The 23174-nt window shown below is 46.4% G+C and overlaps 1 protein-coding gene across 1 annotated transcript in view; it reads left to right on the top strand.

Moving 5' to 3' along the window:
- Positions 1-23174, top strand: part of LOC102509272 (kinesin-like protein KIF28P) — a 55757-nt gene that overhangs the window by 18533 nt on the left and 14050 nt on the right. Inside the window, exons 7-16 of the mRNA XM_006188171.3 lie at positions 3404-3515; positions 5211-5278; positions 7355-7461; positions 8427-8548; positions 9998-10088; positions 11087-11141; positions 12807-12930; positions 13934-14078; positions 17279-17397; positions 18020-18127. Of these exons, the coding sequence (XP_006188233.1) occupies positions 3404-3515; positions 5211-5278; positions 7355-7461; positions 8427-8548; positions 9998-10088; positions 11087-11141; positions 12807-12930; positions 13934-14078; positions 17279-17397; positions 18020-18127 (1051 nt within the window). The remainder of the gene's footprint in view (positions 1-3403; positions 3516-5210; positions 5279-7354; positions 7462-8426; positions 8549-9997; positions 10089-11086; positions 11142-12806; positions 12931-13933; positions 14079-17278; positions 17398-18019; positions 18128-23174) is intronic.

Here is a 23174-nt window from a genome sequence, read left to right as displayed (position 1 = left end):
AGTTTGCATTTTTTAAAGTTATTAAGGTATAAATTACAGTAAAGTGTGCAAATCTTAAATTTGAGTTCAGCTCAATGAATTTTTTTACACATGTATTAAATTTTTCACAAAGCAAATGGAAATCTCTAAGCTCCTTCCCAGATCCACCTGACATCATTGTTTAAATTAGTGCACTGAATTCACACACACACACACACAGACACACACAGACACACACACACACACACACACACACACACACACGTGCACATGCAACATTGTATTACAGTTTTTATATATATTGGATTTCATGAAAATATTTTCTATGAGATACTTTTGATTCCCAAAGGAAAGGAGGAACACTCAGAGTCAGGAATGCAGACCTATTACAGAAATATATATTATAGTTTTATGTATATAGTAGTGCAAAGCTATGTTCTCAACATAATTACCTGCAACAATGGATCAACTCAATGAATTTTTATATATGTATATATCTATGTAGTTACCACCTAGACTGAGATATAGAACATTTCCAAAACCCAGAAAGCTGCCTCAAAGCCCCTCCTGGTTTTTAATCCCACCAAAAGGAACTGACCTTTGTTGCCAAAGATTAGTTTTTCCTGACTGTATTGATTTTCGTATAAATGTAATCATTTATATGAGGTCATTGTCTTTTGCATCTGGCTTCATTCACTAAGAATTGTGTCGTGAGACTAATCCTTGTTTTTTCATGTAGCAATTATTAGTTTATATTGCTATGCAGTATGGCATTGTAGGAATATACCACTATTTACCCATTCTCCTATTAACGGACATTTAGTTTGATTTCAGGTTTTGATTATTATGAATAAAGTTGCTATCAACATTCTTGTACATGTACTTTGGGGAAAATAATTACTCCTCCTCCTAAGTATATACCCAGGAGTAGAGTTTGCTTTTAGATTCAACATTATTAACAATACCTATCCATGTTATGTGTGGCACTGGTTAATTCATTTTTTGTTCTCTAAGAGATCCATCCATGTTGTTACAGTAGCAGTTGTTACTTCTTTTTCATTATTATATAGTATTCCATTGTGAGAATATGCCACAATTTATTCCTTCATTCTCCTGTTAATTGGCATTTTGATTGTCTCCAGGTTTTTGTTTGTTTTTTGCTATTACAAACAATGCTACTATGAACATTCTTGTGCAGATCACTGGGTATCAATATTTTAAAGTTTCTTTGAGTATAGTCAAAGAGCTGAAATTGCTGGGTTTCATATATAAGGTGTGTGAATACCTAATTTTTTAAGCTGGTGACAAATTGTTTTTCAAAGTGGTTGGCTCAACTTAAATTCCCAGCACAATGTATAACATATCCCATTGATCTGCATCTTTTCTAAGGTTTGATATTGTCAGATTTCTTGATATTTACCAGTTAAATGGGTATAAATATATTTTACTATGGCCTTGATAGTCTTGGTTACTAGCAAACTTGAGCATCATTTGATCTGTTTTTTAGCAATATGTTTCCTCTCAAAATATCTGTTTTTATGTTTTCCCCATTATTCTGTTGGGTTATTGTCTTTTTCATTGATCTGTGGATTTTTTTTAATGTATTTTATATTATTTTTTTCTCAGGTGTATGTATTATAAATATCTTCTCCCAGATAGTAGCATGTCTTTTCACTTTCTTTAAGGTGTCTATTGATAAGCAGAAGCTATGGTTTGTGTTTTGAATTTTTGCATTTTCTGTGTCTTGTTTAAGAAAATATATACTTAAGTTCTAATCCATCTGGAGTTGATATCTGTGTACAAAGTGGGCATCCTTTTAGTTATTTTTTTCCCTAATAGATGACCAATTATTCAGTTTCATTTTTTAGATATTCTCTCCTTTCCCCAGTGATCTATGCTATTTCTGTCATATGTCAAAATTCAGTATATGCTTACTGTTTCTTGGCTTTTTATCTATAAGTTGGTCAAAGTCTAGATATAATAAACACTTTAGCCTCTTCTTGAATAATATAATAATCTCCACCCTACATATGTACTTGTTAACATATATTTTAATTCTATTCTTCTTTAACCTCAAAAGACATTATTATTACTATTTTATACAGTTAGTGTTCATTCACATTTATTCCTTTTTTATTCATTCCTTCTTAAAGCTCAGAGCTGCTGTGTAAGTTCAGTTTCCTTCTGGTTGAAGTATATTCTTTAGAATTTGTTTTAGTGATATATGCTGATGGCAAACAATTTTTGTTTGTTGGAAATTTCTTTATTTCACTTCATTTTGAAAGATAATTTTGCCGAGTATGTAATTCTAGATGGGCAGTATTTTCTTTCAGCTCATTAAGGATACCATTCTCCTGTTTTCTATTGTTGGTCTTATTGCTATTGCTTTGAAGATAATCTTTTTCCCTAGCTGCTTTTAAGCTCTTCTTTTCTGTTATTCTCCAATTTCATTACATTGTATTTTATTTTCCTTAGCCTCCACAGCTCTGCGACATTGATTTTCATCAATACTAGAAAGTTCTCAGCCATTATCTTTCACATATTGCTTCTGACCATTTTTTTTTTCTCTTTTCTCTCCCGAAACTTCAGTTAGACCATTTGAATCTTCTCACCCTGTCCTCCACGTCTCTTAACCTTTTTTCTTGTTTCCCATCTCTGTTTCCAGGCTGCAACCAGGATTTCTTCTGAGCTATATAGTTCACTAATTCCAAATATAGCAGTGTCTGATTTGCTGTTAAACGTGTCTATTACTGTATTGATTCCTTTCTAGATGGTCATTTTGTTGCTTTTCTAAATCTGGTAGGTGAATTTTTTTAGATTTCTTTCCTGTTTGTGATTGTGGTTTCCCATGGACAGGATTTCCTCCTTTTTCTTCCCCACTCTCTTCATTGCCAGCATGGCACTCTGTGTGGTACCCTGAGTGGAGTGTGGACTAAGGAGTTACTTCTCACTCACTCTTACTCTGATGCTGTAGTCATATGGGGTCCTAACTGCATGGGGTCTTCCTAAGGCAGTATGAGGGAAAGGCAAGAAACCCACTCCCCAGACCTGTCTTCACACTGCCAGCCTGCCAGCTTCCTCCTCAGATGGCAACCCTTCTCTAGATTACAAATTTACAATATCCTGCAGTCTCTGGGGTTTGCCTCCAGGGTTTAGTGTGTGAGTGCCTCAGATCTGGGCTTCCCTCTCTGTTACTGTTTCCTCTGGGTTGACGTTGGAGGAGGGGCCAGCAGCCCCTGATGCCCTGTTGCTTCAGCATCTTTGTACAGAAGGTGTGTCAACTTTTAGATACGCCTTAGAGTCATGTCTCAGGTTTATGGGGGCAACAAGGTGATTTGAGGAGTGTTTCTGACTTATCCACAGGGAGGCAGATTTCTTCCTGATACATTTTAGAAATGTTGTTTTGTATTTTCTTTTCATTCAGTGCTCTGGCTGATGAAGCCATGGGGAAGAAAGTCTTGCACATTCCCTACAGAGACTCTGTTCTGACCAAACTGCTCCAGTCAGCTCTGGGTGGGAACAGCAGAACCACTTTGGTAAAAATGACTTTTTTACCACATTTCAGACGGTTTAGACTAATGCAGCTACTATTACTATTGTTGTTGTCATTTGCATTATTCTCCGTGGACCACTAACACAGCTCCCAGCACTGACATAGCACATTCTTACCTGCTATGTTAATCCATGGCTCCTGAAGCTCTTTCTATGATGATGTTCAAAGAAAGTTTCTGTTTTGCTAATTTTGATATTTTATTTATTCTCTTCTGTAGTTTTCAGATTCTCTACAAGGAACATACATTACTTGCATTATTAGGAAAAAGCTAATACAGTTTTAAAAATAATACCATGTCATGTTATTCTAGATCAGCAGTCTTTCCTTGGCAAGACTGGAAGTCAGTTTGACTGTTTTAGACACAAGGCAGGTGTTTAACCTGGAAAGTAGCTAAATCATGTCATCTCAGCAAAGACTCCAGACCTGACTGCTGAATGTTTGCCAGGCAGGTACAGAGCGCAGTGTGTTAAATTGGGGCGCTCTGCTCTTCAGCTTTGGGTGTAGGAAGGAGCAAAACTGGGTGGGCTCTGCCTTCAGCGTCATCCTGGCCTCCAGTCTATTGTCCTGGTCAGGAGAGGAATGCTCGTCGCTGGACCTGTTATTTGCACCTCTCTCCAAAATGTGCTGGAAAACACATCCTTACTCTCTATCATTATTCTGTTTTTAAATATTTTATTTTAAAGTTTTTCTGGTTGTCAGTACCGTGGGCCTCCTTGGGACATCCCCCAAGAGGCTGGAATGAGAGAAGGCCCATAAGACACCTCTGAACATTAAACTATAAAATCAAATCTAACGGGTCTGAGCAGACATGGGCAAGGTCGTCTGAGACAGAGGATGACTTGCAGGTCTTCCTTGGCTGAGGTGTTATGATGCTTTAACAAAAAATACGTGGTGGGTAGGAGGCTGGGGGAGTGGTCACTGATTATCTCAGGAGGCAAATGAATCCACAAAGCCAGCGTCCAAGCTCTAGAGTTTCCATGGCTCCAATCCCAGTTTCCTCACACTTACCGTGAAACCTCCTTTTCTTCCTTCCTAAAGTGGAGATAACAATATCCCCTTGAAAACAGTGCTGTGATGATTAAATGAGGTGGTATAATGAACAAGCTTTAAAAGCTCCAAAGATAAAGGATTAGTCACGGGCCCTTGTGCGCCCCGGATTGTGGCCTCCAGGTCCAGAGGTTAGGAGCTGCCACGTGGGCAGTCACGTTCCCTCCTATTCACCCTCCGGGACCCTGCCCACCTCCAGTTCATCAAGAAGTTTGTTTTCTCATTTGAATTATAGAACAACTAAGCCAAAGCCAATAGCCAGACTTGAACCCATGCAAGTGGCTACCCGCTAATGAGCAACGTTGACTGGTCTCCGCAGTGCTAAGGTCAAGGGTCATTTAAATCCCCAAGGACATCTGCTGGGGACCCAGTGCTGAGGGCAGCGCCATACAGAGCTTACAGCACAGGTGTTCAAGTCAGGGCTGGTCCAGGTCCCAGCTCTGCCAGCTCTTATCTGGGGGACCTTGGTACATTACTCTTCCCTAAGCCTCAGCGTTCTGAGTTGTAAAGTTTAAACAATACCACAAATTACAAGATGTTCTATGAATGTGAGCTGTGGAATATCAACAATGATAGCTATAAACCCCTAAATGAAAGACAAAATCTGAAAAGGATATTTACTTTTTTACAGATAGCAGCCATAAGTCCAGCAGACATCTGTTACGAGGAAACTTTATCCACATTAAGATATGCTGAAAGGTACGTTTACAGACACTTATCATCCACAGTGGTTCTCAGTCCTGAATCTGGCAAATCCTTCTAGGACCCTTACATCTGATGGGTTGGTGTTTTGGAAAGGGGTCCAGGAGAAGGCAGAACAAAATGATTTGGGAGAAAAGACTGAGAGAAAAATAAAACGAATAAGAGGGGATAGACCTGGGGGCTGAGGGTCTGCCTAAGCCTGTCATTCCCTCTCTCCAGTGCTGGATGGCGTGGGGGGAGCCGGGGGCTCAAGTCCGTGGGAGGAAGCATTGATCCCAACCCTGATGTGGTTAGTTACCCGTCTCCCTGTGTCTTCCTGACAAATAGCATGGCCGTTCACAGATTCTCCTTCTATCACATGAGTAGAAAATAGTGACAGGCAGGGAATTTTTGTGCTAATAATGGAGAAAGATGAGCCTGTAAGAGGCACTCCTGAGGGGGAGTACCCGCCACCAGCTCTGCAGCTTTCCCCGTGTCGGTTCTCCTTTCTCTAGGCTCAATGTGGCAGATTATACTCCTTGGAGGAGGCCTGCAGGTCACAGGCATCTCCTCCTAGGGAGAGTCTATCACTGCAGGCTCCTGGCCCTAGAAACAAGCTCACACAGTTAGTTCTGGCAGGAGGCTGTGGTCAAGGTCCTGCTTTTCAAGGCAGGAGCCTGCTCCTCCTGACCCTTCTAGGGAGGTGAGGGTCTGGGGAAAGGGAGCCTCTAACCAGAGGTGGAAACCACATGCCCCCACCGCCCCTTCACCCCGTTGGCATGGCAGACATTGAGAATCCACCACAGTGGGGTTCCCAGGATCTTGGACTCTCAGCCTGCGTTCCAGGCAGCTGGAGCTGTCCTGTGACAAGAACTTAGTTCCTCTTCTAATGCATCACTCATCAGGTCTACGGGCCTGTGTGTTTTAAGTCTAGTCCTGCCTGAGATGGGACCTGAACCTCCCTGCCCATCAGTTACTTCACACGCTGAAGGAAATGTTACCTCACTCACAGAGCTGGGCGGAAGACCCTCTGAGATCATTCATGATCTGTTCCTGGCAAAGCTCTGCCTGGCACGTGGCTGAAGCTCAAAAACGATAGTTGTTATGATGCCCCCAAGCAATTGCCTGTCCTTCTGGTCTTTCCTTGGCTTCTTCTCAGGGAGGGGCCCTCACATTGTAGTGACAAACACCTGCATCTGTACCAAAGACTCAGATCTTAAGGTTTCTGTCTTTAGGAACATTGTCTTTAGAAATATTTAGAATGTTCATTTTCTCTTATCAGATGCAAATCTCTTGCTAGCAGTTTTTACGTAAGAGACTGTGTGATGCAGAGAAAGGAGACAATGGTACCCAGGGGCCCTGGGCTGGCAGTCCTGGAGTTGCCGTGGACAGTGTGACTTGGGGCAAGCCTTGGAAACCCTCTGTTCCTCAGTGAAAGGAATAAGGTTGCCAAAATTAGCAAATAAAAATACAGGATGCCCATGGGAGGGGATATAGCTCAAGTGCTAGAGTTCAATTCTGCGTTCAATCCCCAGTACTTCCTCTAAAAATAAATAAATAAATAAACCTAATTACCTCACACACCCCACCCCAAATACAGGATGCCCAGTTAACTTTGAATTTCAGTTAAAGAGCGATGTTTTAGCATAAGTTTGTGCCATGCAGCACTAGACAGGAGTGAACCAGGTGACTTCTAAGCCCACTCCTGGCCTGGTGCACAACACAGAGAGGTCCCCTCCAGGTGTGTGTTCTTACAGCAGCAGCAGCAGCAGCGGTTGAACAGATTTTTTTCATTAACCAAGTCAGCCCAGCTGGCTGAGTGTGTTCAGGGCCCAGGACATGTTAGGGGCAGGGCTCTGGGCTTTAAACATGAGCTGAGCTGCTCATGTTTGTTTGAACCATGGAAGTCATTGAAGTCTCTTTTGGTCTTAATGGTTTACTGGAACCTGACATGATGGAATCTCGAATCACTTGGGGTGAAAGTCTCCCCCTTTGACCATTTGAGACCAGAGCCCAGTTTCTGGCCAGAGCTCTGGCGGTGCTGCTCCAACTGCAGAAGGTCCAGGGGCTGAGTGTGTGTCCACTTCTGCAAAGGGCTAAGAAGATCCAGAACAAAGCCACGGTCAACACCTCAACCCTGCTGAGAGAGTCCAGGACAGAGAACAAGCTGCTACTTGGATGTGGAAACTGCAGAATGGCAGGTAAACTGTCAGTGCAGGTGCAAGCCAGCAGCCAGGTGGCTGGCAGCAGGAGGAGGGAGGGGACGTGGCCAGCCCCGGGCTCAGCAAGGGGGCTGAGGGCCAAGCCCTGGTTAGAGTCTGAGGCGAGCTCTAGGGCAGGCTGGGGTGCCCCTGGGCCTTGTCCAGGACATTTTGGCCTGAATGTAGAGCCACATGCAGTCATAAGAAATGATGGTCATAAAACAAAACCAAAAACAAAGAAATAATGGTCCTGTCCTTTTTAAATGGTCACTTTAGTCTCATTTTTTATTGCCATTTTTATTTTGAGGCTAAGGTCTCCACCGAGACTACTTTTTCCCTTACCAGGTTTTGGTGGTGGCCGTATGGCGTTTATTTTGCTGATGGCCTCGTGCAGTTAAGTGGTGTTTGGAGACCAAGGAGCATTAGCCCCAGCACCCCCTTCTAAGACTGTGCTCAGCCTTGGCTGCACGTTAGGGTCACCTGGTGACTGGGTCCTCCAGGGACCAATTAATCCATCCCTGGGGCAGCAGCAACGCTTAAAGTGCCCACCTTAGGGTGGCTCCACTGTACGATTGTGGATAAACACTGCTTTGAGTCAAGGCCTTACATTTCAGTGTGGCAGCCTGAGGTGTGTATAATTTTACGTCCCTTAATAGTTTAGAATGAGATAGATAAATAGGGCAAAATATGAAACTGTTGCAGTTGAATTGGTAAGTGTTCAGCCTCAATCAGCCACACCGGCAGGTCCCAAGCCCTGCACTCAGTGCTCTTAGCAGACTGCGACCCCACCATCACCATCTTGCCCTTGGTACCCATTCCCCTCCCCGACAGGGGCTCCCTGGTGGTGGCGGCACTTCCCAACCCAAACACAGTCCTGCACACACACACCTGGCTGTCTGCATGGGTGCCTCACCTTTGACATTGCAGACCTTAAATTGTTGCTTAAAATAGCTCCCTCCTTTCAGAGCTGCCAGCCTGTCTGCTGGCAGAGCAGGGGCTCTGGCCTCCCACTAGTCCGATGACCTGGGCGCGCCAGCTGGAGCAGGCTCAGAGGGAATGGCAGCAGCACTACGTGGCCATTGCCCAGGTGAGCTCACTGCCTCCACCTGCCGAGGCCGACGACCTTGCACCTTACCCAGATGCACTGATGCCTGGGCTACTGTCAGGTGGATAATCGGGGCGAGGTGTAAAATGTATAGCATGTGAATGTGACATGTGATATGTGATGTATGACTTTAAATTACTGGCAGAGTTGCGGGGAGAGACAGCAAGGCATGAAAGGAAAGGAAGCGGAGAGGCCTTGCTGTGTCTTGGTGAATGAGGCTGAGGAGAGAATTCAAAGCTGTTGATAATTAGAGTTTGGGGAGAATTTGAGGAATATGATTATCTTCTGGGGACTGTGAGTTGTGACCCTGAACCACATATCTATCCTGGCATTCACTGCCAATTCCAGATCATAAATGGGCTGTGAGGTGAACTTCATACCTGGGTCAGAGAGATACCGTCTCTGCCTCCCTTCTGCACCACACCTCCCATGACCTTACTCCACAAAGCCACGAGGCCCTGGACAAAATCCAAAGTCGTGGGCCAGCCCTGGAGGACTTTAGGAGTGGTGGGGAGTGTCCAGTCCAGATTCTGAAAGGCTCATGAAGCCGGAATAGATGTGAGCCTCCGGCGGTAGGAGAGGAGTTGGGTGGAGGTCTGTGACAGCAGGGGGTCAGGTTAACTTAGGGCCCAAGGATTCCAGAGGTGTGGGTGTAACACGGCTGCACACAGCTGCAAGAAGCACCAAGAAAGTAGCATCCTATGTAAGGAGTACCTGGGTTTGCAACTCTTGGTGCAAGAGTCAAGTAGGATCCAGAGTGAAGGACCCAGGGCTCTGTTCTGCATGGACAGTTAGAACCAGAAGGACTTTCCTCCTCTTCACTCTGTATCAGAACTTCAGGATTTAAAAGCTTTCCCTGTGCCTGCACAGTTTATTCCAGTTCCTCTATGACCACAATACCCATCAATACCTGTAATTCAAGAAGGAAATGCATTTGAGTATCCAGGAGAGGGTGAAGCAACAGGCCACATTTTGCCATCAACATCTGATGCGCGATGAGCTATACAGAGCACTTGGGGAATGAGCTGTAAGGAAACTGGTTTAGTGGAGTCAGGGAAGGATTACCCAGGTTGGGCACCAGGATCCTGACAGCTGGGGACTCCGGGAGCCTAGAGAAACGACACGGGTAGAAGCCAAGGTGGAGGGGACCATGTGAGGGCAGCTGGGAAGGGTGAACAGTCAGAAACCAGCTGTGTTTTGCAACAGTCCTGTCTGGGTGAACTCAGGCCCCAACCACTGACTTGCCAGGATCTCACCCCGTCTGTCAGCGAAGCCCCTGGTTACACTTTCCTCCACTGGGTTTGCTTTACCAGGTGGTAGAACAGGATGCAGAGACAGACGGCTCTGAGGAGCAGTGGGTAGGAGAGGAACATTGCCCTCTCGGGTGTGCTGCCCTGTCTGGTGAGGAAACCCTCTCTATTCCTCCTTCAGGAGCAGCAGATGATGAAGAGCTTCCCTCATCTTCTCAACGTCAATGAAGACCCGCAGCTCACTGGGGTTCTCAAGTACTTCATTCAGGCTGGTACTCACCCCTCTTACTGCTCTGATCCTGCTCATGCCTCTTGGCCCCTGGGCATGTTTCTTTTTCTTAATTTTTTTTTGGGGGGTGATAAAATATACATAACAGAAGATTCACTCTGTTAACCATTTTTAAATGTGCAAATCAGTGGCATTAAGTGCACTCACATTATTGTGCAACCATCACCCCCAGCCATCTCCAGGTCATTTTTATCTTCCCAAACTGAAACTGTCCTCATTATGCAATGATGCCCCCATTAGCCCCTCCCCTGGCCACCACCATTCTACTTCTTGTCTCTATGAATTTGACTGTTTCAGGTACTTTTGCGTAAGTGAAATCACACAGTATTTGTCCTTTTGTGTCTGACTTATTTCACTCAGCGTAATATCCTCCAGGCTTATCCATTATTGTCACATGTGTCAGGATTTCCTCCTGTTCTAAGGCTGAATAATGTTCCACTGTATGTATAGACCACGTTTTGTTTATCTATTCATCCACTGGAAAAGGGCACCAGTATTTAGTAACAGCTGGCTTTCCCACCCTAGCCCTGTGAACATTCAAGACAGGAGAGGCTCATGTAGGATGGCATTTGGGGCTGGAGGAGGGGCAGCCTCTATGGAGCTGGGGTGATGCTCCCAGCACTGACCTTGGGGTCAGTCACTGGACAGAAGCAGAGCTTCACAGACCAGGACCTTCCCTGTGGCCAAGCTACAGCACATCTCAGAAGGCTCAGACGCAACAGCTTCTTCCTCCAGAATTTCCATAAAGAAGGCAGAACTTTAAAAAAGTTAGGAATATCATTTTAAAAATGCAGAAAGTGAAACAGTTCTCCCTAAGGCAAGCTGATGTCCAAGTACCATCATGGTTGAAAATCACAGTGGGAAAATCCCTTCACGTGATCCAACTGGAGAGGAAATTGTACTTCTGAAACATCAGACGTGTTAACTTGTTAAGGTCAAATCCTGAAAAATTTTGAAAATAACTTATCCTAATTCTTTCAGGTTCATGTGATGCTGGTCAGGCTGCTTCAAATGCCATCACCCTTCGAGGTTTGGGGTAAGTTGCCAGGACCCAGCACCTTTGTCCAGCATGAGAGAATTGTGGCCACTCAATCCAGAGGAGACTCAGGATTCACCTAGTCATCGTCGGGCCAGACCACAAACCCTGCTAGATAAGCAAGAACAAGAAACTACCGTTCCTTCCTTGGGGCCACTCTAACATGCTTATGGGAAGCCCTGGGAAGGGCTTTCATTCTCTCACTGAAATCCCTTCTGCTGCACTCACTTCGTTTCCTTGGCTCTGACCTTGGGAGAAAGGGACACATTCTTCACAAATGAGCATGACTAGATCGGGCAGGAAGTGAAGAGAGTTGGGAGGACAGGCCCACTACGGGCAGCCCACGCCTTTCATGGTCCCACCGCCAGCAGCAAAACATCCTGAGGGGGCTGTGCTTGGAGCCCTCACCCACCAGACTAACGCAAGACTTTGCTGATCCTCTCCCTGAGGGCCCCACGGGACCTCCTGCAGGAGCCCCTGTGGGACCCCAAGGCCGGTTTATAAACTCAGAGCAGGACCCCACCTCTGTGGCCTCTCTCCTGGGGAGGCTGCTGCTCCAGGGTTCCCTCCCTGCTTCCAAGACTTACAGATTTTTCAGCCAATAGTCTCCATCAGCCCCTGCAGAGAGAGGCCTTGCCAACCAGGCTCCCTGACACCTCTCAGCCCTGCTTGGCCCACCTGGGCCCTTGAGGGTGTGTGTGTGTGTGTGTGCGTGTGCGTGTGCATGTGCACACGTGTGGGGAGAGTGCTGACCGAGGGGCTGGTCGGGCCTAACTACCCCCTCCCCCGCCGGCCTCCAGGCCCTGATTCTTCCTGGGGGTCCTGTCATCTCCCTTCCAGACCACCTCCTGGGGACACTCTAGTCTAACACATAGGTCTGGAAATGGCTGAACTCCAGGTGAGCTGAGGTTAAAACCTTCCCCACAGGATCCCTGGGCCCCAAGCAAACAGGGCTGTGAATGAACGTGTATCTCAACGTCCAGAACATTCCACAATAGCCAAGGAGTCCAGGAACATTGTAGAACAGTTGGGAAGCTGGTCATTCAGGGCACAGAGATGACTTTGTTGGGCAGCAATCTGACACCTCTGATATCTGGCCCAAATCTTGTAACATCTGAAGTCAGGATTTGTAGAGATAAAGACCGAGAAAGGACCTAAACTTCTCTGCAATACGTAGGCTTGTTATTAAGTCACCTTCCCAAGCATCTCTTCTGAAACACTTTTCCTTTCATTTCCTCTCCACTCAATCCCACCAGCTGTGAGCTTCTGAGGACTCTGGCATCTCCTGGCTTCTCTCAGCTATGGGCACGAGGTGTTGCAACATTCTACTGATAGAACAATTGCTTTGTTGTCTCCTCACTCCAGCGAGGGTCCCTCTCCATCCCCACCCACTGAGCACTCCAGGCAGGAGAGGCTCATGCAGGATGGCAGTGGGGGCTGGAGGAGGGGCAGCCTGCATGGAGCTGGGGTGATGCTCCCAGCACTGTCCTTGGGGTCAGTCACTGGACAGAAACAGCTTCACAGACCAGGCTTCAGCCCATCTCCCACGGTGCTTCCTCGATAGCTATAGGCCTTTCCTAATTGTGCAAGTGAGAAAGAACGAATTCTACAGCTCACTAAAATCGTAATGTATTTGGTCCCTTGGATACATTCTTGTCCTTTTAGAATTTCAGATAAACATGCTTCCTTCACGAATTTGGATGGTAAAGTGACGGTGACTCCACACAGCAAGTGCAAGGTCGTCGTTAACGGGGTGCCCATCACAACCAAGACGAAGCTGCAGCACTTGGTAAACTCCCCTGCTGAGCCACAGGATTTCCTAAATCCAACCAAGAGAGGTGCAGTGAGGGCCGGCAGAGCAGGGCGCTAACGCCCTGGTGTCCCTCCACTGCCGTGTCACAGTAATGACAAGGCCACAGCTGTGAAGTCAGGATACTTCATATTAGCTGGCCCTGTGTCCTGCGGAAGTCATTTCACCTCCCTGGCCTGGCCTATGAAACAGAGAGGGTGAACTAGGTGATTGCCAAGATTCTTCCAGCTCTAACCGGGTATGACATTTTGGATTTTTAAAACCTGCTGTTGAGAGGGACTGTCAGCACCTGCCATCATCGGGCTCTCCCCACCTCCTCCCACCATCCCAGCCCGAGTCCCAGCACCACAGGGGCTCTGGTCTCTTCTCCACCCCACGGCCACTGCTAGCCTCTTAGACAGACAAGCATATCGGATCAGGCCACACCCACTTCTGGAGATCCTTCTGTGACCTCCCTTTTAGGACATCTGACTCCTGCCTCTCTGGCCTCACTGCCTGGGCTTCCCTTGGTCACTCGACCTTTTGGATGCTCAAAATGTCCCAGGTTTTGGTGGGCAGCCGCCTTCTCTGCCTCAACAGAACTTAGCACACTTGAAGTGTCACCTTAAATAGTGTACCTTCCAAGAAGTCTTCTCTAGTCCCCATTGTAAATTAGGCCCCATAGACTCTGCAGAAGCAGCGCCTTTTTCCTTTCAAATCATGAGACCTTTTGAATCACAGGCTGTGATCTCATCATTAGTTTATCAAGTCCTGGAGCGAGGGTCTGTCTGGGCCCCGCTGACTGCCAGTGCCTGACAGAGTGTGGAACAGAGGAAGCAGTCAATGAAAGCACGCATGAAAAAGCAAGGGTCTACCCCTTCCCTCTTTGTTTATGGGTCTTTTCTCTGTAGGGGGCATTCACAGGGTCTCACGATTTAACACAGAGGAGCAGGCTGAGCGCTGCTCTGGCCTCCTCCCTTTGAGCCGCCTGTCTCCTCCCTAGGACCGAATTATTTTGGGATCCAACAGTGCCTACCTCTACATCGGGCTTCCTTCAGAGCGAGGTGGTGAGGACCTGAGCAGATATGATTATGACTTCTTCCAGCTGGAGAGGGCGGCTGCGGAGGGAGTGAGTGTGGACAAGCTCGGTAAGTGGGGGCCCCCGACTCCTGGCATTTTCCACGGGCTGATGTGAAAGCAGCTGCTTTCCTTAAGGAAGTAATCTTTCATTGTGTCATACTACAGTGTTTAGAAAGTTAAGATATGATTTCCATACAGATATAGAGTGTGCAGATGTCAAAGATTTGTTTAATTCATAAAACTGTTTCCCTTGTGGGTGTGGGTCCAGGAGTAGAGAGGAGAGTGGTAGGTACAGCACAGGGAGAGAAGAACGTTGGAAGGGGACTGCTGGGTTTGGCAGAGCTAGTCAGTGCCTTCAGGGCAATACTCTTCACTGGATGAAAATTCATTTCAACTTCCAATCTTGTATAAATTAACATCTGAGAGCTCAGAGTCCGGTCCTAAGTGGTAAGTAGTGAGTGAACCTGTGTCCTTTGTGTTCCAGATCTAGCAGGCACTTGTCTGCACACGTCTTACTGAGGTCTTGGCAACATCTTACACAGTTGAGTCCTCTCTCCTTTTTGAAAGCTTTAACTCTTGGAACCGTATATTCTCCTCGTTTTCTTCTTCTAGGCCACTTCTTCCACATTCCCTCTCCTGGATCCTCCTCATCTAACTAACCTTGAAATTTTGAGAGCCCCAGAGCTTGGACCTTGGCACTCTTCTCTAGATGGATGCTTTCCCCACGTCGCTGCCAGTCTCAGTGGTTCTAAGTGCCATCTATGCTAACAGCTCTCAGCTCCATTTGGTACCTCTTGATACCTTGATCCAGCTGCCTTCTTGATGTCTCTGCTTGCATGACTCACAGGCATCTCAACATGAAAGGGTCCAAAGCAGAGTCTTGATTCCTCACTGACTCCAAGACTGTTCTCATACCCAGGACTTTCCATCTTGGCAAACTGCTCAAGCCAAACACCTAGGCCTCCTCCTTCCCCTCACTTCTTCACCCGGCCTGCCTCTTCTCCATCCTCCTGTGCCACCGCTTCAGTGCAGGCCATCCTCATCTCTTGCCTGAACTGTATAATCACCTCTGAACTTATCAGATCATGATACTCTTGGGCTGAAAAATATTCATCAAATTTTCAGTGTTCTTAGAATAAAATCCAAACTCCTTACCATGGTCTTGAAGGCTCTGGATGATCAGCCACGTGCTTTCTCTTCAGCCTCATTTGATATCACTCTCTACTCACCACACTTTGAATCTCACTGATATCCTTTCTGCCCCTCAAACATACCAAGCCCCTTCTGCCTCAGGGCCTTTGAACATGCTGCTTGTTTTCTTTGCATCTTTGGCTCATTCTCATCTTCCATCTCTCAGCTCAAATATTACCTCCACAGATAGATCTTCCTTTTTCTTGGCTTTGTTTCCTCCTTCTTATTTAACTATTTCTTTCATAGCATTTTTAACATTTAAAATTTTATTTATTAGTTTGCCCTCATGAGACTATAAGCTCAAACTGAGATTTTTTTCTCTTGTTCATCCACTCATTTATATATTCCTCCACTCAACAAGTATTTACTGAGCTCCTACTATGTGTCAGGTATGGTCCTAAGCCCTGGGGATCCAGCAATGAGCAAAGCAGGGCTCTGTCCTTACAGAGCTGATGAGAGCATGTTCCCTTCTGAATCCCCAGAGCCTGATAACAGCCTAGCAGTGGGCCCTCAGTAAATACTTGCTGAATGAATGACAAATGAGATTAACCAAATCAGCCCCTCAACAGAAGCTTAGTTGAGCACACATGCATGGTCGAGGGCCCAAACATGGACACATTCTGCTCTTTTCTGAGAGCAGCCCACCCAGGAAGCCCATGCCCTGGACATCAGGTTCCTCCCAGGGCGGAGCAGGCGGGGGTCTGTGCTCCCCACTCACCCCCTAGCCCTGCCCAGGGGCCTTCTGGGCCTACACAAGCTGTGGCCCAGCAGCTAGATGCTGACTGGGAGCCTTTAGAGACAGTGATAAACAAAATCCTGGTCTGGAAGAAATTATAGCCCTAGTTTTCTGAGTCAAAGATTCCCCTCGTCCTCTCAGCCACCCTCCATGCCCCAGCAACAGCCTGGGACTTGCCATACACAAGAGCATTCAGCCGCTCTGGCATCCCCCTTGTCCATCTCTTCCCTCGCCTCAGATGGAGGTTCGACCACCTTCCCTCCCCTCCCATCCCCAGGCCTCAGCTCACATCCCTCAGAGGAGGCTGGGGTACTGGGGCCCCCAGAAGCCAGATGAGCTTGGGCTCCACCAGGGCCTCAACACTGTGCTGGGCTACCTGGGCTCTTTTCAAGCCACACGGGTCCTGCCTGGTCTCGCCTTAATAAACCCATGGGTGGGGAGCCGTGGGCTGCACCTACATATCAGCAAAATATCTCCTCCCTTTTTCCTACCTCAAAGACTGTTCCTCAGAATTTTAGCAGAATAAATTGGTTTGAAATTCACCTCCTTGTTTATTATTTTCTTCAAGTTCCTGACCAAAACTAAACAGGACTCCATTATACCAAGCCTGGATACTCTATCTGTTCATTTATTTATTCACAAGGTTGACTGCACACCTGCCTTCCAGCCCAGGGCTGGCAGCACAATGAGGCCGAACAAGCCCCAGACACTGCGTAGAAGGTGCTCAGCACCAGCACAGAGGGTGGGCCTTCAGCAAGGTGGCCGGTGGGCAGTTCAAGGGAGTCAGACTGCAGGGCAGGAAATCCCTGAAGAGATGAGAGTTCCTGACCCAAGGCTGCGTCAACCGGGGTCTGGCGGGGGATCTTTTCACCCATCATCTCCACAAGCCCCTCCTCCAAGCCACCCCAAATAGAACAGAAGTGAGAATGGGTTGTCCCTGCGCCAGCTGTGGCTCCAGGAGAAATCCTCAGACTTCCTTTAGCCAGCTGTACCCTACCTGCCCCACCTCCTCCCTGCACAGCCCAGAGCCACCTTGGGTCAAGGACCCTGAGACCCAGAGTGGGACTTGAAAGCAGAGCACCTCCTGTCACGATGCTGCTGAGAGTCACGGGTTGAGACCAGCAACTACTTAAGTAAAGTCAGGCAGTGTCCTTTCCTCCCCACTTATTTAGCTTTCTTCTTCTTCTTTTCATTTACATGTTTATAATTTCAAATGTAGATATTAGATGAACAACTGAATAAATGACTGAATGAAGGACCAATGAGCATGTATATTTTTCCATGGCTGGAAAGTATCCCGGAACCAGTGAGTGACTTTCCCTCCTCTCTGATCTGTCCTAGGTGCTGTGCACAATGGGGCTGGGAAGGCAGACCCCAGTGTCCTGGCTGTGTTCCAGGACTACATCAAACTGATGCCACTGGTTGCAGAAGCAAATCAAATGAGTGAAGAGCTGAGGAAGGTGAGTAAATGGTAAAATCTCTGCTCCAGAACGGGTTCAACGTGCCCCTCACTCCCATTGCCCCAAACTGGCTTTATAGTGTAGACAAGACCCGCAGGCTTGGAAAGGCGAGGTGCTTTGCCCGAGACCCCACAGTGAGCTAGTGACAGAACATCAGCCGGCACCCGGGCCCCAGTCCCAGCCTTGAGTCTAGTCCTCCCAACTTTGGCCCCACGGCTCCCAGGACCACCAGGACGCCAGACCAGTACTTGTTCACCATGGCTATCCCATCCTGGGTCATCCTCCAGAGGCCATCTGGGTGCAGGCACCCTGATGGCTTCTCGCCAGAGAGAAGCTTGGGTTGGAGTTAGATCCCTTATGGTCAGGGATCTTGCATAAGACTCAGTCACTCTGGTGAGGCTGCAAGTGTTAGTTCCAGGATATTGTTGAGAAATCCCAGGTAGTTTGTCATTTCTCTCGGTGGGAATTCCAAGGAGCAAGAGTTGATCCATTTTCTTTTAGAAAGTCAGATCCATTCGTCTTTTAGAAAGCCTGAGGGTGGAGAAGAATGAAAAATAAATTGCAAAGATGGTATAGGCTGATAAATGTAGGATTATTTAGTGAGAAGTGTTTTTCTTACCAGGGACTTAAAATGGAGTTGAAAGTGAAGAATTTAGCGTCATCAGATTCCAGGGGCTGTGACCTACAAAAAGAGGTCATGGTGAAGGTGACCAGCCAAAGGACTCATGAGGTAAGGCTGCCCCGGGGGTGGGCGTGAGCCTCTCCAAGGGGTTTCCCAGGGCCCTTCCCAGGGACACAGGTTAGTTTTACCAGGGCAGCCTGTGGAGACCCAACGAAGGCACAAGACAGGTTCCATGTGTGGGTGGGATGGTGGGGGGCAGACTCTGGGGAGAGGAGGCCTCTCCTCTGCATCTCCCCTCCTGGGCCTCTCTCCCACACAGCACCACCACCTGGGATCTTCCCCCCACACAGGCAGTGAACGCTTCCTGTTTATTTTTATCATGACTCCAAACTTTAGTACCAGAAGGGAGCCTGAAGGTGTGTCCAGCTGATAACAGTGCCCGTGTGTGTGCCCAAGAGAGACAGCGGCCATTCTGAAGCAAAGGGAAAACCACATTTTCATTTAGACTCCAGAGGCTGTTTCATAAACTCCACTGGCTGGTCCTTCCCCTGTTTGACACTGCTCGCTGTTAGGAAGGTCCTTCTTAAGCTCTTAAGACCCATTTCCTCTCCGTCTGCCTAACAAAAGAGGGGGTCTATAGCTAGTGTCCCTTATGTGTGTTATGCTGAAGTTCGGAGCAGCCCTCTAGCCAAATGCTCACTCCTAGTGCATCTTCAGAGGATGTGCCCCTGATTCTCAGGTGACCTTTGGGTGGGCTGCTCCCTCCCAAATTCTCGGTGCACACGTGCCTCCTTAGCAGTGAGTCTTGTAGCAAACATGCCACTGGAGGAGGGGCTGGCTGTGACAGGGGACTTTTTGGTCACCGGATGATCTGCTCTACTGAGCAACTAATTGATGCTTCTCTGGGTTTAACTTTTCTGCTCATTGTCCTAAAGTTGCCAAAATTTTCTGGGTCAAGACCAGTCTTTAAAAACTTTAAAAACTTGTGAAATATGACAAACAGAGAAAAGGTTATGAATATATATATGTTCACATGGTAAACGCTTGAGTACTCACCAGCCAATTCAAGGGGCTCTGTGTCTGCCAGGTGCTGGGGACACCAAGACCGCCACTCATGTTTCACTGGCCCTGGGCTGTGGGGACCCAGGAGACAAACCTGAGCAAGGCCGTTCCTGAGCCACAACTCCTGAGATTCTTGTCCTTTTCTCCTTCTCCTCTGACCAGCACCAAGCTGGCCTCCTCTCATTCAGTAGGTTGTCTTTTTGTTTTGTTGATGGTTTTCTTTGCTGTGCAAAAGCTTGTAAGTTTAATTAGGTCCCGTTGGTTTGTTTTTGATTTTCTTTCTTTTGCTTAGGAGATAGAGCCAAAAAAATATTGCTATGATTTATGTCAAAGAGTATCCTGCCTATGTTTTCTTCTAGGAGTTTTATGGTTTCAGGACTTACATTTAGGTCTTTAATCCATTTTGAGTTTGTTTTGTAGAGAAAATGTCCTAATTTTCTTCTTTTACATGTACTATTCAGTTTTCCCAGCACCACTTACTGAAGAGACTGTCTTTTCTCCACTGTATGCTTTCGCCTCCTTTGTTGTAGATCAATTGAACACAGGTGTGTGGGTTTCTTTCTGGGCTCTCTATCTGTTCCACTGAACTGTGTGTCTGTTTTTGTGCCAGTTCCATAGTGTTTGATTACTGTCGCTTTGCAGTATAGTCTGAAGTCAGGGAGTGTGATACTTCTGTCTTTGTTCTTTCTTCTCAAGATAGCTTTGGCAATTTGGGGTCTTTTGTGGTTCCACATAAACTTTAGGATTGTTTTTTCTAGTTCTGTAAAAATGTCATGGTATTTTGATAGGGACTGCATTGAGTCCGTAGATTGCTTTGGGTAGTCTGGACTTTTTAACCATATTAATTCTTCCAATCGATAAACATGGAGTGTTTCCATTTCTTTAAATCATCTTCAGTTTCCTTCATCAACATTTTATAGTTTTCAGAGTACAGGTCTTTCACCTCCTTGGTTTATTCCTAGGTATTTTATTCTCCTTTATGTAATTATAAATGGGATTGTTTTCTTGAATTCTCCTTCTGGTAGTTATTATTTATAGAAAAGCAACAGATTTCTGTCTATCAACCTTGTAGCCTGCAACTTTACTAAATTCATTCACTAGTGCTAATAGTTTCTTGGTGGAGACTTTATGGTTTTCTATATATCAAATTATGTCATCTGCAAATAGTGAGTTTTACATCTTCCCTTCCAATGTGAATGCCTTTTACTTCTTTTTCTTGTCTGACTGCTGTGACTAGGACTTCCAATACTGTTAATTAGAGGTGGTTAACAGTGGGTATCCTCGTCTTGTTCCTGATTTTAGAGGAAAGGCTTTCAACTTTTCACCATTGAGTATGATGTTAGCTGTGGGTTTGTCATAAATGGCATTTATTATGTTGAGATAAGTTTCCTCTTTACATACCACTTTGATGAGAATTTTTATCATAAATGTAGAACTGATTTAGTGGTGCTGAATTCTTTTAGCTTTTGCTTGTCTATAAAACTCTTTGTCTCTCCTTCAAATCTGAATTATAGCTTTGCTGGACACAGTATTCTTGGTTGTGGGGGTTTTTTTTCCTGTTGTCAATGAAAATTCAATGAGCTTTCAAGTTAAGAAGAAAAAAGGGGAATTTTATTCAAGCCAAACAGAATTATAACCCAAGAAGTGGATTCTTGGAAAGCTCTGAGAACTGTTCTGCCTGTTAGAATTTGAAGCCATGACATACATATTTTTGAGACAAAGTATTGTACATCAAAATGACATTCTGACATTTTAAATAAAGTTCACCAAGGATACATAGTCCAGGTAAGTACTTACACGAAGTGAGCAGCAAGTCACCATGGCCCCTAAAGAACTGGAAAAGAACACTGTTCTTTTAAGAATACATTGCTAGCATCAGAAGAAAAAAAAATTTGACCGTTATGGTTGAGCAGGCTCTCCCATCTGTGAGGACCTCTGGTTAATGTGTAATGTAGGTGCACATGGCACATTAGGGAAGGAGGAGGCCCAAACAAACACACAGAGAGAATTTTATGTTTAATTTTTTTCTTGTCCTGACTTAAAATATAAATTTTATTTCATCGCCTTCATCACTTTAAATATATTGTGCCACTCCCTTCTGGCCAACAAAGTTTCTGCTGTAAAGTTAGCTAATAGTCTTATGGGAATTTTCCGGTACAAAACTTGTTCCTTTTTCCTTTCTGCTCTCAGGAGTCTCTCTTTACTTTTTGCCATTTTAATTACAATGTGTCTTGGTATAGCTATCTTTGGGTTCATCTTGTTTGGGGCTCTCTGTGCTTCCTGTACTTAAATGTCTGATTCCTTTCCCATGCTGAGGATGTTTTCAGCTATTATTTCTTCAAATAAGTTCTCTGCCCTTTTTATTTTCCTCTCTTCTCCTCCTTCTGGGACCCCTATAATGTAAATGGTTGGTGTTGTCCCAGAGGTCCCTTAAACTGTTCTCATTTTTAAAAATTCTTTTTTCTTTTTATGTTCAGTTTGGGTGATTTCCACTACTCTCTCTTCCAGCTCATCGATCTGTTCCTCTGTATCATCTAATCTGTTGATTCCTTTTAGTGTATTTTTTCATTTTCAGTTATTGTATTCTTCAGCTCTGTTTGGTTCTTTTTTATATTTTTCTAACTCTATGTTAAACTTCTCACTGTGTTCCTCCATTCTTCTCCTGAGTTCTTTGAGCTTCTTTATGATCATTACCTTGAACTCTTTATTGGGTAGATTGCTTATCTCCATGTCACTTTGTTCTTGTTTTTTATCTTGTTCCCTCATTTGGAACATATTTCTTTATTGCCTCATCTTGCTTCATTTGCTGTTTTATTCCTATATATTTGGTGGGTTGATTACCTCTCCCAGTCTTGGAGAAGTGGCTTTTGAAGGAGACATCCTGTGTGTCCCAGCAGCATACTCCCTTCTGGTCACCAGAGCTGTATGCTATAGGGATGCTTTTCCTATGTGGACTGTGTGGGCCCTTCTGTTGTAGTGGGCTGACTGCTGTGGGTGGTCTGGTAGGCCCGGCTGGCCCCTGGGCTGGTTGGTTGCCAGGCCCTGCCTTTTGCGGAGGTTGCTGGCCACTTGTGATTGGGGCCAGGTCACAAGTGGCTGGCTGTGGAAACCTGGGGATCCTGGGGCTAGTCCTTGCCCACTGATGGGTGGAGCTGGGTCCTGGGGTGGTTGTTTGCAAGGTCAGGGGTCCTGGATCTACTGTCACCTTCTCGTGGTTGGGGCTGGTTCCTGACATGGCTGGCAGTGGGGCCTGGTGTGTCCCAACTCTGATGTTAGCCCATTGGTGAGTGAGGCTGGATCTTGAGGCAACTCTTGAGATGCTCAAGGTTCTCAGAGCTGCTGTTGGATTGCTGGTGGGTGGGATTGGGGCTCAGGGGGCCCCAGGGCTAGTGCTGGCCTGTTGGTGTGTGAAGCCAGCTCCCAGGGTCTCTGGCTGCAGGATTCTGTGGCTTCCACAGTTGGTATTGGCCTGCTGGTGGGTGAGGCTGGGTCCTGGGGTCTCTGGTTGTATGGTCTAGGGGTCCTAGAGCTGGTTTTGGCCTACTGGTGGGCAGGGTGGGGGCACAAAGGTTCCTGGGGCTAGTGCCTGGTCATTGGTGAGTGACACTAGGTCCAGGGGCTTCTGACCTGGGGGTCCTGGAGCTGGTATCAACCTGCTCGTGGGCGGGGCTGGGTCCTGGACCCTCTGGTGGACAGGGCTATGTCCCCTGGAAGCTGAGGGCTCAGGGTGTTTTTGGCAGCAGCCTGCTGATTGTTGAGGCTATGCCCCCTGCCACTACCTGCTTAGACTGAGGCATCCTAGGACTGGTGTCAACTGGCTGGTGAGTGGGGCCAGGTCCCAGTGCTAATAAGCTAGAGGGAGGATTCCAAAATAGTGCTTGCCAGCACCAGTGTCCTCTTGGTACATAAGCCCCCCAAAATGGCTGCCACCAGCATCTATGTCCCCAGGGTGAACTCCAGTTGCCTCTTGCCTCTCCAGGAGGCTCTACAAGATTAGCAGGTGGGTCTGATCTAGGCTGCTTTCAAACTAGTGTTTCTGCTCTAGGTCTTGAAATGTGTGAGATTTTGTAGGGGCCCTTTAAGAGTAGAGTCT

The sequence above is a fragment of the Camelus ferus genome, chromosome 23, assembly GCF_009834535.1.
Source record: "Camelus ferus isolate YT-003-E chromosome 23, BCGSAC_Cfer_1.0, whole genome shotgun sequence".
Classification (NCBI taxonomy): domain Eukaryota; kingdom Metazoa; phylum Chordata; class Mammalia; order Artiodactyla; family Camelidae; genus Camelus; species Camelus ferus.
Note: the sequence above shows the minus strand (reverse complement) of the source record. Positions and strands in the feature narration are given on the sequence as shown.